General features: G+C 42.5%; 1 protein-coding gene across 3 annotated transcripts in view; it reads left to right on the forward strand.

Annotated features, from left to right (window-relative positions):
* Positions 1 to 18,365, forward strand: part of CEMIP (cell migration inducing hyaluronidase 1) — a 114,516-nt gene that overhangs the window by 56,654 nt on the left and 39,497 nt on the right. For 2 of the 3 annotated variants that reach the window (XM_054214722.1, XM_054214723.1), the window contains exons 2-11: positions 1,841 to 1,948; positions 4,865 to 5,017; positions 5,697 to 5,835; positions 6,613 to 6,849; positions 7,233 to 7,412; positions 11,459 to 11,529; positions 12,259 to 12,354; positions 12,986 to 13,107; positions 15,337 to 15,478; positions 16,316 to 16,507. In XM_054214722.1, the coding sequence (XP_054070697.1) occupies positions 1,873 to 1,948; positions 4,865 to 5,017; positions 5,697 to 5,835; positions 6,613 to 6,849; positions 7,233 to 7,412; positions 11,459 to 11,529; positions 12,259 to 12,354; positions 12,986 to 13,107; positions 15,337 to 15,478; positions 16,316 to 16,507 (1,408 nt within the window). In that variant the 5' untranslated portion in view covers positions 1,841 to 1,872. The remainder of the gene's footprint in view (positions 1 to 1,840; positions 1,949 to 4,864; positions 5,018 to 5,696; positions 5,836 to 6,612; positions 6,850 to 7,232; positions 7,413 to 11,458; positions 11,530 to 12,258; positions 12,355 to 12,985; positions 13,108 to 15,336; positions 15,479 to 16,315; positions 16,508 to 18,365) is intronic. The other variant, XM_054214724.1, reaches the window with a different exon arrangement.

Consider the following 18,365-nt stretch of genomic DNA (forward strand, 5'->3'; position numbering starts at 1 on the left):
GCTATGTCATCTGATTGTTTTTATGATCAATACCTTACCAGTTGGAACCTACCTTTATGCACCACTCGCACACGGCTGTGTCCACGCTGCCAGAACCCCTCTTTATCTGTAGTGACCATCCTGGGGCATTACCACTCCTTTAGTTTTTCCTCTGTCGTTAAAGCAGAATCTAGTGATGGGGTTTGCAGATTAGGCTGTGTAATAATCGCTAATAAACCTCGACATTTTAATGGTGACTGCTGCACTTTGGGCGTACCTCTAACAATGTTCATTTGGAAGAGCCCTGGCTTATCAAATGTTGATGGTTAATGCTGTTAAAACGTCAGGCACATGCAGCCTGGTTCTGGCACAAATTCCATGGCGACGTTATTGCTCTCTGATAAAGTATAGCATTCACGGTTATAGCATTACTAAGTGCATTCCTCTTTTCTGCTGCTCTGTAACAGCATTTCAGCACCTGATAGACTGTACCGAACCCCGAGTCTATGCCGTTTCCAGAGCTCACGGCTGTCAAATACACTACACCAAAACAAGCAAACATTTCCCTGCTGGAATATTTCCTGACAAATCTGGTTCTAATGCTATCTTTAATACAATCACTGGATTACATGTGGTTTGAATGTATCGTTGCACTTTGAACTGTATCACCTTTATGAACAGTACAGACATGTGTTTTGCGTATAAACACTGTTGAATTTGCTCCAGACTAAATCCCGGCTTCTTGCATATCTTTTTCTTGTGTTTTTTGTTTGGTTTATATTAACAAGTGACATGAAAAATAACATGTGTTTTTTGCCCTGAAGAAATTGGGGCACCCTGGAGTTTTTTTCAATTGGTTTTGTTGTGGGTTTTTTTTTTTTGGCGTCTAAGCTGTGCGATGCGTACCTTTATCCTGTTTCATCGTTGTGATGTGACATGACAGCTACAAATAAATTTCTTCGATATTCCTCAGATACTGGCTTACGTGACAAAACTTAATGGCTCCGAGGACTACATATGAATTTTAAACAGTGCCTTATGACTACAGAGCACTGACACCTACCGAAGTGGGTGTCCTTGCCCCAGTGTGAATATGCGTGTCAATAAACGGTCACGAGCACGGGGCAGAGCTGCAGAATCAATCACTGGAGAGAGAATCGCATTCATTCTAACTTTGACTTTCGTGACACCGCTTGTTTGTTTTTGCTGGGGGTTGGCTACGGAGGAAATGAAAACAACCTTAGGTAGACTGGTTTCAAAGGCAGCTTTTGGTTTTGCAAGAAAATTCTGGGCTGGCGCGTCAAATAGGCAAGGTTTTCTTGGATCTGAAATCTAAGAAACTGCAAGCTTCAGGCTGGAAGCGTGAGTACGGTTTATCTTGGGGGTGCAGAAAACACCATTGCTGGAAATGTGTGGGTAGTATGGGGAGAGAGAGGTGCCACTGAAAGGTTACTTCATGAAAATCTGTCACTCCGCAAACGCCTTCTCTGTTGTGTTTCATTACTTTTTTGCACATGTGACTATTCAGCCCTAGAGAGTCTTGACACTGGATGTGTTTATACTGCATTCCTAAGGCGTTTTTGGTTACATCTGGTGGTTGCTTTCTGAGTGTCTATTTGGATTCCCAAGTGGGTTTATCCTAAACCAAACAAAGGCTGAGGAGCTGCCCTTGGTTTCTTGGTCTGTTCGGGTTGGTCCCGCAGCAGCGTGAAGGTGTTCTCAGCCATAGAGCTGAATGGGAGTGGATGTGGGCTGCCATAAAGCTGGATATAACCTTTTTTTTGTGCAGTGAATGGTTTTTGTGCGAGCTGTGAAAAAAAAAATAATAAATTGACATTTGCCTGATATTCTTTCTTCATAGGTATCCATCCAGAGAATTAAAAATCCTGAAGAATGGCTCTACCTACCTCCAAGTATCTAGGCGAAAACTTCATTCTTCTTCTGTTTGTAATCTCTTCTGTAAGCACAGGTAAGTTTTCCTGCCATGGGGAAAAAGGGCCTTGTTTGTAGCGCTATTTTTAAATAAAGACATTGCTGGTTTAGATTGAGCAGCTTTTCACTCTTGTTCATATAAGAAGAATCAAGGACAGAGTGCAAAAACTCAGGAGAAAAGCCATCTTCTGGTGTGCCGATAGCCCAGTTGCGGGCAGCTGGAGAGGCAAAGGCTGAAATTTCTGAGCAGGTGAAAGTACCCTCAGGAATCCGTCAGACTCTGCCACACGTTCTTAAAACAAACCCAGATTCAACAAACTGCCGCAAAAGAAATAACAAAAGAAACCTCAGGTCCTCATAGCCGTGGCTGTGGGAGACGAAGTCGAGCCTTTTGTTGCATTGCCCAAGCCCAGATGTGAAGAGCGCAAAGCTCTGGGGTGGGACATCCCTGCCCCTTGGATTTTGTCTCTTCCAAGCAGCCCTTTTCCTACGTGGTTAGGGAAAGGGGGAAAAGGGAAGCTGGATATGTTCTAAATAGAGCTAATTTGAGCATTAGTATTTGTTTAAAACAAAGAGACTCTATGTCTTGCCCCAAATGCTGCTGCAACATTTAATTGCCGTGCTCAGGTCCTTTTGGTCAAGAAACAAAACATTCATTTAATTCCTTGTGCTGGGTAGAAGTTGCACTCCAATTTAAAAAATGACAATGAGAGTAATAGTCCAAGCTGGCAAGGTAGCTGGACCAGCTGGCGGAAGATGCTCAGCCCTCCGGTGTCCTTGGCGCAGCGGATGCGGGTGCTGTGCACGGCTCCTGCTCCCTGCTACAAATTGGTTAATGAAACTGGGAATTTGGGTCCTTTGTTCTGGATTGTGTTGGCTTTTGCTGATTGTCATCCCAATCATCAGCGTAAATTCCCCTTGATTTCCCCGTAGGCTTCACGGTCTACCTCTCTGTTTCCAAATATGAATTTTGGGGGTACAAGTCATCTTTTGAGACTGCAGGAAGCTCTTTTGGACACTAGCACAGCCAAGTAAATGGAAAAATGAACAAGCTTTTATCTTGTCCACTTAATCTAGCTGATAAATTATACCTCTACATTTGAATCAATTCTTTTGGTTTTATTTAGCTTCTCATTATGAGCAAATTTTTTATTATCCTTATTCCTATGGGAATAACAGCTCTTTTTTTTTTTTTAATTTGTTGTCTGTGTGTATTACAGTTATATTTGAACATCTATTTACAATGCAAGTCCCATTTCCTGCCTGAAGTATTTATCTTTTCCAACTCTTATTAATTCTGTGTGTCTTCTGGTAGGAACCCAGAAACTCCTTCTTATTTTCCTCAATTACTGTAAATCAGAAAAGGTGCCTCTGACATTACTGATATACTTCCAGTTTCCAGCTGGCACAAGTGGTATCAAAATCAGGTCCTGGATGTTTACCAGTATTTGCCTTGCTACCTGGTAGATTATTAGCCCTGTCTGATTTGATCACTTCGTGTATATGGAAAAAGTTTGCAGAGAGCCAAGGCCTGTGTTGCCCAACATGAAATATCCCCTGCTTACCTTGACTAGCTGGTATTTAATGGGTCTCTGGAGACTTTAAGGCAGTGGCTGGACCAATTCTATTGTTTTCTTAAGACATGAAACTGGTGGAGGTATCTGAGAGGCAACTGAATGCAGACAACGTGTTTTGTGTCTATTGCTGGGGAATTGCAGGCGTCCCTCAAGTTTCACAGTGGCAGCACACAACAGCTCGCTGTCACCTACACCAGCACCGGGACATGTTTCCTTGCATGGATTCACATTGTTGTTCTTTCCATTAACTGAATGCATTAGTATCTGTGGGGCAAAACCCACCCAACTCCACCATAGTAAGTGCCAGAGACATAACCCTGCTGAAGTCAAGGTGTTTATCCCATGCCTATTATCATTGATTTGTGGGTCCCGTCGTTTTCCTGCGGTGTTTTTGTTTTAAAGGATACAAACTGGAGAGCTGGTGAGAACTCCCAAGCCTTTCTGATGGCAAAGGTCTCATTGTTCAAGCCCCCACTGACCTCAGCTTCCTAGGATTAGAAAGGTTTCTACCCTCAGAAAATATGCATCACACATGGGAGTCTCGACTGGCAGTTCTGTTGATTAGAGTAAGATGTGAGGCTCGCATAGCGAGTGAGATTATATCACGGAAATATTTTATCTTAAGTAAATACTTATAACATGAGTCTCTTGGATTTGGTGTGAGAGCCGTTTAGGCTAACACGTCATGGCAGCCTGTAATCAAATGTGTGTGTAGAGACTGGTGATGTGTGAACCCAAAGCGAACGAATCCTTATTGCTTCTGCCTGGAAAAGCTCACCAACCCAGAGTCTCTCTCTTGTGAGATTCCTGTTGCTCCCTGTTACTGGGTGGACTGGCAGTTCCTGGGCGCTTGGTGCTTTTGCGTTAGTTAGAGCACTTTTACTTCCCATCTACATTGAAGACTCAGTATGCAAACATATTTTAACATCTTTACAATAAACAAAGCTTTCCAAACCTTGATGGTGTTTTGGGGGCATTTTTAAAGATAGTCATTGTTTTATCCTTTCATCAACATCTTCCCTGGGCTTGTGAAAGGCTTTGTGTCTGGATGGCATGAACAGAGCTGAATGTTGCTGCAGGAAGGGCTCAGCTACAGACTATTCTCAGTCGTTTGCTGGAAACTGCCTCCCTCGCAAGGCTCCTTTGCACCGGGTAGTGGGTTTTTCCATGCTTCCAGAAAACCATACAGCTTAAGCTGTTGTTTCTTTTCTTTTGGTCGTGGCCCACATATACTCTGCTGCACTGAGATATTGCTGTGTCCCAGGGAGTCAGCAAAGGGGGGTACCAAGAACAATACCTTAAAGATGCCCAGATATGGAGCTTTCTGCCTTGCACCGAACAAACAGTAATTGCCTTCACTCTCTGTCTCTACCCAGCAGAAGGAGCTGTGACATGTCCTGATAAGGATCCTGAGCTAGAAATCTGGAACCCAGGTCACAGTGAAGACAACCGCGTAGAAATCCGTAATGGCAGGAAGCTCCTTCTCTCCTCTTCCGCGACTGTTCACTCCATCCACATCACTGAGGGAGGTAAAATCTGCTGGTGGCAAGGCTGGCTGAAGTGTGCTTTCCACTGTGGCTATTTAAATCACTCTGTCTCAGGCTGGGAGACCTTCCTGCTTCTTGCTGAGAACTGGGTGGATACTGGACAAACCCAGCTTTAATTTGGTGCGAGGGTGGGTGGTAGCTGAGATGCTATCAGTCCCTTAGACGTTATAATCAACCTATTCACTGTCCCTTCTGGACAATTTACAAAAGTACCGCAGTATACTCATTAGTTCTATTTCTGCAATTTCCTTCAAAAACATTTTTTTACTAAATTGTTGTCCCGATAACATCGTACTGCAATAGTTGTGTTCTTGGGGTCTCAGGACAGGGCAGATACGTATGTGCCTCTTTGTCTCTAAGGACAGAGTCATAGTGTTGCTGGTGACTGTAGCATGAATAGCCTTTATTCATCTTAACTCTGAATTTTGGTCTCAGTTTTGAATGAGTCCTCTCTCCCACAAATCTTAATTGCATTCTTCAAGAATTGGACTGAACAAAAAACATGTAAAGTCTTCAGGATTTGTATTGAGAGCTGTTTTGGGGAGGATGGGCAGATTTCAAAAATCGAGATGAGAGCCCAGCACTGGGTTAGCACAACGGTATCACAACCTCTGATGAGCCGCTGTGTGTTAAAGCAAATGCCATAACCTTTTCTACTTAGGAAAACTGGTCATTAAAGACGACGTGCAGCCCATCGTTTTGCGTACTAGACATATACTCATTGAAAATGACGGAGAGTTACATATCGGCAGTGAGATGTGCCCTTACCAAAGCAATGTGGTTATCATCTTATATGGGCGGTACGTATGCACGATAAAATACTATCTTAGAACTTCCTAGGATTTCTCTTCCACATCAGAGAATGAAGTGTTCCTTAAAATTATATTTTCTCAGGTATACTTATCATCTGTGGTCCGTGGAAAGTTCGGTAGCTTCTTAAACAACTTAAATACCCTGAGAAAAATTGATGCAGTTTTGGTTCTGGTTTCAAATACTACTGGCAGAGGAACATTGGGGTATTTGGGCATGCCAGAAAATCAGCATGCACCTTGCCACCACTCAAACTGATTTTCCAGAATAGGCTTAAATCCCAAAGAGTTATTTTATTCTGAAAATTGTCCCTAAACATCCTTTTTTCATGAAGGTGATGAGCCAAAGGATAATACATGTATGTCTTGCAGATTGCTACAGGATCTCTTAGATTTTCAAGGATGTTAAACTCATATTATTAACCACTCGACCTCCTAGCTCCTGGCTAGGGTCCTAGCTTCCTCCAGAGTTCAAAAGCACAAACACGTTCAGTCTGGGCTTCAGGCCTCTTCTAACCTGGATATAATGAATATAACATATATAACCTAAGTTCCAGATTGCTGCTGGTCTTCAGTAGTTGCTACTATTATTTAAAATAATTTGTTTTCTGTACAACGTGAGCAGTTGCTGATTCTTGGAGTATTTGGAAGAAATACACTGCAAATCATGACACTTCTTTCTCTGGGCCATAGCGGAACAAGGGGAGAGGCTCATTGACTGTCAGATACAAACCCAAAACTTGTTCCTTTCCTCTCCTCCTGCTGCAGAGCGGATGACGGCAGCCAGCCGAATCCCTACTTTGGGCAGAAGTATCTAGGAGTAAGTAAGGGTGGCACTCTTGAGATCCACGGAAAGAAAAAACTGTCCTGGACTTTCTTAAACAAAACTCTTCATCCTGGTGGCATGGAAGAAGGTGGATACTACTTTGAAAGGAGCTGGGGCCATCGGGGTGTCATTGTCCATGTTATTGACCCAAAGACGGGGGCAGTTGTCCATTCAGATCGGTGAGTGACTTTTCAGCTGTCTAGATGGGAGGAGCTTTGGGGACGGGTTGGGGACAGTATCACAGCAAGCTCAGAATCACGCATTTTAGCATCTTGTTCAACTGTGTGTTATTGCATATATATACAATTCTTTCTAGATCAGTAGCCTCCAAAATCGAAGAGTGAGTAGTCTTACTACCTTGCTATTCTGTCAACTAGAGTTTAATCAACGTGGCTTAACAGAAACCCCTAATATACCCTGCTAGACAAGTGCTTTTGCAACGGGGTAATATCATTACTGTAAACAATACAAAAGACTGATTTCTTTATAGCACTTGCTTTTCAGAACATAAAGCTGCAATGCTCACTGAAGTAAACCTTTTTGGGTGGTTTTATCACTTTAGGTTTGATACCTACAGAGCAAAAGAGGAAAGCATACGTCTTGCCCAGTATTTGGGCAGAGTTGCGAATGGCATGATCCTGTCGGTTGCAGTGAACGATGAAGGATCTAGAAACTTGGACGACTCGGCCAGGAAAGCAATGACCAAACTGGGCAGCAAGCATTTCCTCCACCTTGGGTTTAGGTATGTGCCAGTCCTGCCAGTTCTCCCAGCACAGAGCCTTTATTATGTTCCTGAGATGTCCAAATAATTCCACTCTCTCAAAGGCACAAAGTTCTTTCACATGGCGGGGGGGGGGGAAGAAAAAAGAGGGAAACTTCTCAATGTGAAGTTTTAGCAGTTAATTAGATACTTTAAGATGCACTCAGTGTCTATATTGGGTATTTTTACTAGCAGATTGAGGGATAGCGTATGATTCACATTAAAAAAGATGTTTTTCCAAGACATTGTTCCCACAAGTCACTTATTCCAATTTATTTTCAAGCCATCCCCCAAAGATTTAAGAAGCATTTCTACATACACACAGTGTATTGTAGGGGCTGAACATTAAGGAGGGTAGAATAATAGCCATGTCACCCTCACTAAATAAATATAGACACATATACATCATATTCTTCAGCTTGTCCAATACATATCTGGGGACATGTGCAGCACAGAAATCTAGCATGCATGAATTTATGCTGTGGACTGTAAATAATTCTGTGGCCAATACAGTGTCTATTTTGGCACACACACTGTTGACAATACTTGCTATTTACCCGACCGTAGCCATTATATTTTTGTGTGTTTATCTGTATTTATGTAGGCTTTTTTTTTTTTTTTTAAGAGGCACTAAGAGGGTCACTGCAGAACATGAAAAAAAAATAAGTCTGCCTTGTAGGGAGAAGTGATTCAATACAGCAAGTCTGTGGGAACAGACAAGTGTCAGCTGGGAACATGCAGATGGAGTAAGATTGGGTGCGGTTGATGAAGAGGTTGTGTCAAATATTACAGGGACTCCTGTGCACCAGATAATGCATTTCAAACAATCAACAATGGTTGCAGAAATAGTCTCCCAAGCCAGGCTATCTCCATCAGTGCAATGCTTGCTCTCAAATACCCAGAACCCATATTAAAGCCCAATAGCCTGCTGGGATTCTTGTCAAAGACTGAAATTAGGGAAACAGAAAAAGATTTTTGAACATTATACTTTTTTTTCCCAACTGTGCAACGAGAAGAAAATGATGGGTTTCGCATATGTTTATAAAAGTAAATTGCACTTGATGTTTTTAGGCTGCTGTGGTGTTTAAATGCTAGTTTATCGCTTCTTTGCCATAAATGCTTATAATGGAAATACCATAGAAATTCATCCATGCAAGCTAACCCTTGCCATGCTATTATCCGAAATACCGCAATATTTCCTTATATAAATAACAGGGATGTTGTGGGTACCAAAATGTGGTAGTAGTTGGTAAATATTTTCTATCCCTGGCACAGTGCTATGCGGAAAAATACCTGCATCTTGGTGCATTCCTCAAAAGATTATGTTTTCAGGAGCGTTCTCAGTGTTTAAGTTCATCAACTTTAAAACCCCCACCATTGTCAGGATGGCAGCTGGATGCAAATTTACAAAGGCAGTTAGATGGCAAAGTGGAAGACAGGCAACTTCGTCAGATGTAGCCAAGCTCTTCACCTTACACAAACTGAGCTTCTACTTCACTTTAGTGTAGCAAGATTTAGACACGTTAGTTTATGTTTCAGACGCATCTATAACTATGAATAAGGATGTTTGTACCTGACAGGTGCTTTTCAGAAATTTTTGGAAGATCTTAAAAAAAAACCTGTTGGGGATGAGAAAATTACACATATACGTACGTACTTTAACCCATATGGCACAGGGAGGCTCTGACAGAGGAGAGTGGATGTATTTTTCTTTCTAGCATGCCCACGTACACGCTCTCGCCGCTCCCTGCCTGGCACCCAGGGTTTGCTGGCCAGTCCTGTGAATCCTGGTTGTCAGATCTTCCCAGCTCCCTGCTGGTGGCTGGGGCTGACCATGGCATCACTGAGACAACCACGGTGTAAGCCCCAGGTGGTAATTTGGCTGCGGAAATTTCTATTTCCCATTTTGTGAGCGTGCCACTTGAGTCAGGCTATTCAGCCGTAGACTGGGTTGTTTTCTGACTGGGGGGTGTGTGGGGGGGTTATGGACAAATTCCCATCTCTCTCCAGTTGCTCCATATTCAGCCAGATTCTAAAGTTGTGCAACTCCCCCTCTTGCTGTAGAAGAGCCAATGAGCAATGCCGATTTATCCAAAAATGTTTCCGTGCTCCTGGCGTCTCTTTCAGTTGCCTATTTGCTGAGTCCAGAACATTAGGAATGAAAGGAAAATCTTGCATTCCTCCTCTATTGTAGTCCTTTCAAAAAGTGAGTTTGCTCTTTCAAGCATGAGCTTTTTTTTTTCCCCCCTTCTACTAATAAATTAAAAGAAAGCCTTTCAGCACTTGATGACAAAGTTGTTCTCTTTGGAATCCCACCCAAAGATCACTGGTTTGTCTCTGGATTTACCGGTCCCTTCATTTCGTATAGCCCAAACAGATCGCATGTGTCCTTATGTGTTAGGGTTGAATGACTTCAAAACTATTTTTAGTGATAAAATAACTGGGAGAAACAAGTATTTTAACATATGAAATCAGGCCAAACCTTGAGTTGCAGAACTAGCTAGCTTCTTATTCTTTAGATTATTTTCCAGATTATTTTGGGACCACCATCTTTTTTGTCATTTGTTTCAAATTTGATGACCAAAATAATAATAATAACAATAACAATAAATAAAAAAAAGTATTTTGCCTGCTGAGTGATAACGCATCCTTCCTGCCCCCATCCCCCTTCTCCCCCTGGACGGAGATCACAGCCCGGCAGTGCCTTCGGCAGTTGGCGCACAGGCAAGTTTTCCAGCAGGAGCATCTGGCTCGTTGGCAGGCTCCCGAGGCGGTTGAGCTGGCAGCTTCTGCTGAGCCTGTCCTACGCTGGGGCTGAGGACACGCCGCTGGAACTGCCTCCCACTGAGGAGCCGTGTCCGGTGCGTGCGTGGGACCTCGGCACGGCATGGGGTGCACCAGTGCTCCCCAGAGCCTGCTCCCGCCGACCCCAAAGCCCAGGGCAAAGCCCAGCTCACGCCAGTGGTGATTTGTGCGTGTTTTAGTGGGTATCTGCCAATGTCTGTCCATGTTCTCTTCTGAAGTCCCAGAGGGGTTTATAACTTCGCTTATGCCAGCAGACGATAAATGTAAGGTGACCTGCAAGACTCAAGGGTGAATCTTGATACAATTGAAATCCCTGGGTATTTATACCTATAGAGACATGATTTAATCTGTGGGACTGTTTGCTAAATTCAGGGTAAGGGTGACAGTATCCCTACAACGCTAAAAGCATATTTGTTATTCTGTTAGTCATTAAGAGCAGATATGCCTGAACTACTTCTGTTTCGAAGATAAAACGCCGTCCTGACCCTAAATAATTGGGTTCACCTCCAAGGCTGGAAGGCTCTTTAGTCCCTGTCTCCATTGCTTACTCATCCATGTGGTCATTCTCTGGTGTTGCTGATGGCTATTGAACCTACCCAACCAATACCCATCAGCCGGTAATGAACTTACTTCTGACATAGGATCAGATTTGAACAGACAATTCAGGCTCATAAAACTTTATCCCCGTCCAATGTTCAAAATGAGGAAACTAGATATCCAGAGGCTATCTAGGTATTTTTTATTGCCCTTTGCCAGCCCGTCTGTCTATTAGGAATTCTCATGGGTCATTCCAAAGACAATTGTGATATACAAGGTTTCAGCGTGAGCTAAATTTATTTAAGCAGAAGTGGCCTCTCTTCATATTCTTTAGTGTGCGCACACACACACGCACGCACACAAAAAAGATTTCAGGCTCCCCAAGGAATTGTCAGTGTCCCTTGGGTCTGTCACACACAGCCTCTTTAAACACTCATTTAAAAGAGAAACACACTTGTTATAGGAGTGTATTAAGCAGGGGTTTGTCTTCGAACTTCCTTCTCTTTTGATATATTTACTGAAGAAATACAGTGTTGAGATATTTTAAAAATTGACTAAGATGCCTTTCACATTAATCAGACTGTTTTGAATAGGATGCCCCTGAGAAATGCAAGAACATTGTGCTATAAAAAAATATGCACCTCAGACATGGCATAACTTGATAATTTCTCATTTTCATTTTCCAGGCACCCATGGAGTTTTATTACCGTTAAAGGAAATCCCTCCTCTTCTGTTGAAGACCACGTTGAATATCAAGGTAATTCATGCACAAAATGCTGGCTTGACCTTATCTCTGGAAGTTATTGGAGTTATGGCTGAGATTAATTTGGTCAATGGTGTTTTCACTTGACACTGCATTACATCGAAGCTGTGAGCAACTGATGGTCGGACGTATTTAATTGAATGCTCTCTGTATATATTGCTTCCTCCCATTAATGCAGCTGAGTGGGGTATAACCTGGGTTATCCAAACCCTGAGATAAAAGGTGTGATCCTGCACCAGTGTAAATCCACATAACTCTGTTGAGCTCGGACTCTGCCTCCCTGACACAAAACTATGGAACAAACCCAGTTCACACCAGCTGAAAATTTAATCAGTGGATCTTGCATTGGTAACCTCAAATACTCCTGCAAAACCATATTCTTGCAAGCTGAAGACTTCTGAGGCTATGTCTTTTCATGACATTTTCAAGAGCAGCTAACTACATGGATTGCTACAACATCAAATACAAATAGCAATATATTACAAATACCTTTTTTTTTTCATCCTCTCTTTGTTTTTGAAGATTTTTCCTCCTGCTTACCCAAGCAGTTATAAAAGTGTCTGAAGCCTCATTCCAAGATCAGTAAATTTTTCTGGAAGATGTGTGAGGCCAATTCTGGATAATGTAGCCAAAATATGCACACACACACGTGGACCATTACCTTTTCAGTTCCGACTGTTACCAACTGCGTTCAGTGATTTTACCGATGTTTGCTTTTTACAGGTCACAAAGGGTCAGCTGTGGCCAAAGTATTCAAACTATTCAAAGCTGAGAACGGAGAACATTTTAACGTCTCTTCAACTAGTGAGTGGGTTCAAGGTAAGAGGTCTATGTGCCATTTAACTCGGTGGTAGACAGTTGACAAATAGGGTGAATCATCCTTTTTATTGCAATACTTTTCCATTTGGGAAGAGTGGACTTGCTAGCTGCTATTTACACCACCGCTAACCTAAGTGAAGAACACGCACAGATTCTTTCCCCAATTGTCTCCAGGACTCTCTGAATAACTGGGATCCTTTTTCCTTTACTGCACTGGGTATGAAATTCCATCTCTTATGATCTAAGAGATCACACGCAACCTCGTACTGCTTTTGACTGCATAGTCATCATGTCCATGTTTCAGACAACATACAGTAACTGGTCGTAATTTGATCCGAAGATCAGAAAAGGCAGCTAAGGTGGACACAGATCCAAAATCCATACCTATTAATAATGCTCATACTGCATACTCCAATTATGTAGCTTTTAATAACCCCGCTCTCCCTTGGCTGGTTACACTTCACAGCATCATTAAAAGCGGCTGACAGACTGGCAGGAAGAGGCAGGAATCAGATCATCAGTGAAGAAACTTGTGAATGATATCTGAGATCACATTATGCTTCATGCATTTTTGCTGCATTCATTAAGCTTGACTTTCAAATGACTTTTCTTGTTTGCACTTGTTCCCCAGATGTAGAATGGACGGAGTGGTTTCAGAAGCCTGATAAAGCAAGATCTAAGGACATGGAGAAGCTTTCTGACTTCAAAGCTGCTCATCCTGATAAAATCTGTAGGCAACCCATTGACATCCAGGTAGGCTAGCTGACCACTCGCTTTAGAGGGGCGAGTCCTCTTTGGACTGACACTGAACCCCAAAATAATTGTGTTTGTCCGTAATTTTTGTTTCTAAATAGAAGACACCCATCATTTTACCGCTCTAATACATAACCGAGAAGATCTGGTACCTATTCTTGTATCATTCTGGGACAAAAGTTTATCGAATTGAGCTCCTTTCAGTAAATTCTGGCTTCTGGCATGAAAAGGAGTACAGATGGGATCATGGACAGCACAGATGCTATCATGAAATATGTGGCTCCCTGATGGAAGATTAAAAGGAAAAAACACACGAAAACTTCAAAGTTTTTAAATGGTCCTGGAACGGACCCTACCTAAAAAATTAATCACAAAAAGTAATGAGATGGTAAAGCTACCAGCTGTAGCAGATTGGAAAAAATATTGGTGAGCTTGCAGCCATTTATTGGAGTTAATTGTTTTTTCTCTGTCGAAAGAAATTCGAATTATGTTTGGGGCTAAACATTGTAATTACACCATCAGGCCAGCATGCTGAGGAGAAATCATATAGCTTTTCTGAGACTGAAAAAGCCTCTTTAAGGACACAAAAAAAAAGAAAAAGCAAAAACCAAGGGGTTTTTTTTGCGGACGTTCACCATATACTTTATATGCCTACCTGGTAAAACAACCAGAGCAGAAGCACTGCCTAGTGAAAGAGGATAAAATACTTCATACCTGTGGGGGGCTGAACCTAAGGTTCCTGCGTACTCTGAACCAGTGGAGTTGTCCTTATTCACAAGAATGCGGCTATTGAAGCAAACGGGAATGCTGACAGTATGAGCGAAAGTTTCCAGGGCTAGATGTTATAAAGAATCTCCTCTTGGACTGACAGGAAAAAACTGCCCTATAATTTTCTGCCAGGTCTTAGCAAATCCACATTCATTTCTGCTTCCATATACGTATATTAGAAGTGACAAGCTAGTTCAAAACAGGGGTCAGATGTTTGTTATGATCCAGCACACGTACTAAAAGAGCACACGTATTAAAAGAGAAACAAGAAAGATATTCTTCTGTTCAAGAAAACAAACCTCTTTTCCTCTTCTATTAAATGACAGTTACTTTTTTTTCCATGCATAATAAAAGCGAGACAGCATTTTTCAGTTTATCCTGCAGATCTTAGGGCAAATCCTCAGGTAGCGTAATCTGGTGCTGCTCACTGCTTTCATAAAGTTACACTGATTTATAGCAGCTGGCCTGCTCCAGCTATGCTACACACAAGAAAAATTGAAGATATGATGATAATAACCAAAGCGCAGCACAGCCAGAGGCACATTCCTTCAGCTGACGGTGCTAATCCTATACGTGGCAGCAGGGCGTATGCATTAATAAGGAAGCTCTGCATTAATAAGGAAGGTGCGCGTGACTGAGAGAATCAGGAGCAGAGCCTTCATTGAGAGCTGGCACATCTCCCGGTGCCTTGGTAAAACGCACGTGGTATTTGGATTGCCCAATGCAGCGCATCGCATTTTTGTGAAAGAGAATTGGAAGCTATAGAGCTGGCTTGTGAAATGTAACATGACCCTGAGGGGTGACATTGCCCCGGCAGGAACGCAGGAGAGGCTACACATCGCACTGCTTCTTGGTATGATACAGCCTTTTTTCTCAAGGCATCCCTACAGGCTGGTACTTGTACGTGAGAAAAGGCCACCTCTTCTTGTTCCTTTTGGAGCAATGGGTACTGGAGCAGCTTTGTTTTTTTCTTAGAGAGACACGGATCCGTGCAAAGAAGAAATAAGACTCCCACCTCTTTCTTCTGCAAGGTTCGGACATAGCCTAGCCATGAGCAATACAATGAGTGCAGTGAGGAGGCTTGAAACCACGAGTTCGTTTGGGTACACGCATCTGTATTCGGTGTTTTCATCTGCCCTCAAACCTACTGCAGGAGAAAATCTAGGGCACCAAGGCAGATGTTAGAGGAGCTCTGAATACTCCTCCCAAAAAAGCACATGGTCTTAATATAGATACTGGAGAAATGCATGTACCTAGCAATAATCTGTGCAGCTTGTGGATAAAATAGCTGTGTCTGAGCACCAGCTGGAGTGCTGGCTGGACAGTACACATAACAGTCTCCCTGTTTCATTATACAACTGTTGTGCAGCTCCCAAAACAAAGCAGAAGCCTCTTCTGATGGCATTGATGAATATCTTCACCTGAAGGTATCACCTGTTTATGTTTCTATTCTCATTCCAGGCAATGACGCTCGATGGAGCTAATTTAACAACGGAGGTTTTCTACAAGAGTGGCCACGATTACAGGTTTCTGTGCCACGGCAAGGACCAGACGGGCGAGGGCTGCCAGAACTACAGAGTACGGTTCCTCTGCGGCAGATCTGGTACGTGCCCCACGTTTGAAAGCCGGACCAGGGAAAAGCAGACATACTGTCTTCCAATGACTGGTTCTTGTTCAGTGTAAGAACAACTTGAGTAATTCCCCAAGCTAAAACTTCAGCTGGGCTATTGACACAAACACAGATAAAACAGCTGAAGATTTATCTCCGGAAAAATTCCTGAACGCTAACAGACGCAACAGGGTGGTGGCTCAAAAACCCAGCAAGGCTATGGCAAATACTTGGCAAGCCCCTTCCTGTAAATATCTTGTCTTTTGCTAAAGCATTTTGGGATGAGGTAGGATTAGTCAATCAGAGCGTGCGAAGACAACAGGTTTTGAAAGTAATACTTTGTTTCGTAGTTATTAATTCCAGCACCGTTGTGCCTAACCTGGTCATTAGACAGGTCATTAGGATTCTTTGGCTCACAGCTGGCGGGAAACGGAGGGTGGAAGACGGGTGTTTTGCTGGAAAAAACAGTCATTACGCTAAAGACCACTTGGCTGCTGTCAATAACAGTGCCCAGCGCCCGCAAGCGCTGCTGCTAAGTGGGTGTGGTGAAAATGAGCCACTAAGAGCTACATTTAAATTTAGTCCTGGGGTAGTGGAAAATCCACCTGCCTGCAACTGAAGGAAAACACTTTCTTGTTTGCTTGCTTTCCAAGCCAAAGCCAGTAAAAAGCATATTTGGAAGAGTTAACTATTTTTTGTTGCATGAGGAAATCATCATTTTTGGTGGAGTTCCAGGCAAAAAAAAAAAAAAAGAAAAAGAAAAAGAAAAAAGAGCAAGCATTTTCTGATAAGATTAACTGAATTCTCCACCCTTCCATTTTGGCTTTTCAGTGAAACCAAAGCTCACGGTAACCATTGACACCAATGTGAACAGCACGGTCCTGAATCTGGTGGATGACGTGAGCTCATGGAAACCCGGAGACAGGCTGGTGGTTGCAAGCACTGACTACTCCATGTACCAGGCGGAGGAGTTCCAAGTACTGCCCTGCACGGCCTGCAGACCCACCCAGGTCAAAGTAGCAGGTAAGGTGCTTCATCTTGTCATGCTGGTGGTGCAGTACCCGAATTCTGTCATTTGCATTGAGGTAACTCCATTAAGAATTGCAAAGGTTTGAAAGACGTCTGAATTTGATGGCTAGTTTTTAGATGCTTTTGGGAAACATACGCCTTTCGTGCTTGAAAGCCACCTAACTTGAGTCTGGTTCCTTTCCGCCTTCCCTTTTCATAGCTGACTCCAGTTTTTTGTACCCAAGCACACTAGTGAATGGATGTATTTATTTAAGAGAAACTGTATTTGAAATATCCATTTTTACGTGACTGTATTTGAAAACGTATCACTTCCTAGAAAGCAGGAGATGAGCAGGGCTGATGTGAAGAGTGAGCTAGGGCAGGAGCAGACCATGAGATTGTAAGGCTATGAAGTAATGTGCAGCTGGCTATCTTCCTACGGAAGTTATATTTAACAAGAACTGTAATCTTGCATTTTAGAAATACTGTTTTGTACTACTGAAGCTACTGTTTCTCTTTTACTGTGTCTCTAGACGGCATTGCTTAGAGGTGATGTATTAACCAAACATTTCTGGCGTCAACGTGGCCAGCGGGTTGTCCTGAGCCACAGCTCTGGGAGAGATGGAGTCGGTGGGGCGCTGCCTGCGTTAGTCTGAGCAGCTTTGCAGAGCCACAGCGTTTTTCTCTTGAAGGTGACCAGAACAAATTGCTTTTGATGAAAAGAGATTGCAGACTAATGATCGTAAAGTGGCCTTCAGATACTAAGTCCAATTCAGTAGCATAACCATGATGAAGCACAGACTATTACCGATATGAGCATACAAGTGAAATCCAGGGCGGGAGATTTCCATCTCCGCTTGAGAGTGTGAAGTGGTCTTTTCCTTCTAGAACTAGATTTTGGCACGATGAAAAACAGAGCGTGGAAATACCACATGAACTGCCTCTTCTGTGACTAGATCAAGAGCTTTTAATTGCTATAATTTACAAAAGCGAAAGTTATTTTCCAAGATAAAAGTACGTAACAGCTGAGACCGTATTTCAAAGGCAGCATCTGCCTGGTGTCAAATCATCCATGTTAGGTTACCTTTTGCTTGTGCAGCGGCGATTGCTCTAGGCAGAGGTTTTGTCTGCATTTACAGTAAGATCTTTCTCAGTAACCATGAGGGCTCTTGGAACATCCAATGCACCAGGGAGTTTGCTCAGTTCTGTGAAATGAGCTACTTCGCCATTATCTTCCTTTGGCAACTGCCTCCCCACAAATCTCTAGCCATTCATTGTTGGATGGCCTGAAAGAGATGTTCATCAAGCCAAGAAAAATGTTATTCACAGTTTGAATGTATCATAGGCGTATGACTTAAAATGACTAGTAATTTCAAAGAAGACACATGTCCAAGTTGAGTATTTTTCTTGAGCAACTTTTGAGCTATTGGAAAAACTGTACCAGACTAGTGTGATACAAGTCACATCATGAAGATGATCTTGGAAGATTGTCAGTAAAAATAAAGATGACATAGGAATCTTTCTCTTAGGCTTCCCATAATCTAAAGGATCTCCGAAGTTCATGTAATTACATTTATCTTCTACAACAATGGCAGCTAAGTTAGTTCAAGGAAATTAATAAAGGATTAAAACCAACAAAAAAATTCATGTGAATTTCAAGTAAAGAAGCAGTGGAAACACTTGTTAAAGTAATTGTGCTCTTGGTCTCCGATTACTCTCTAGGAGAATTAGGACATTCCTTTTATTACCACAAATGACATGAACACCAGGGCCAAAGTCTGCCCTTACTTATATCCAGGCAACTCCATTGACGTCAATGGGATTTCACTGATTATATAAATCAAGGCAAAATCTGGTCCAGTAATAAAAATCA

The sequence above is a fragment of the Rissa tridactyla genome, chromosome 9 (genome assembly GCF_028500815.1).
Source record: "Rissa tridactyla isolate bRisTri1 chromosome 9, bRisTri1.patW.cur.20221130, whole genome shotgun sequence".
In the NCBI taxonomy this organism is placed as follows: domain Eukaryota; kingdom Metazoa; phylum Chordata; class Aves; order Charadriiformes; family Laridae; genus Rissa; species Rissa tridactyla.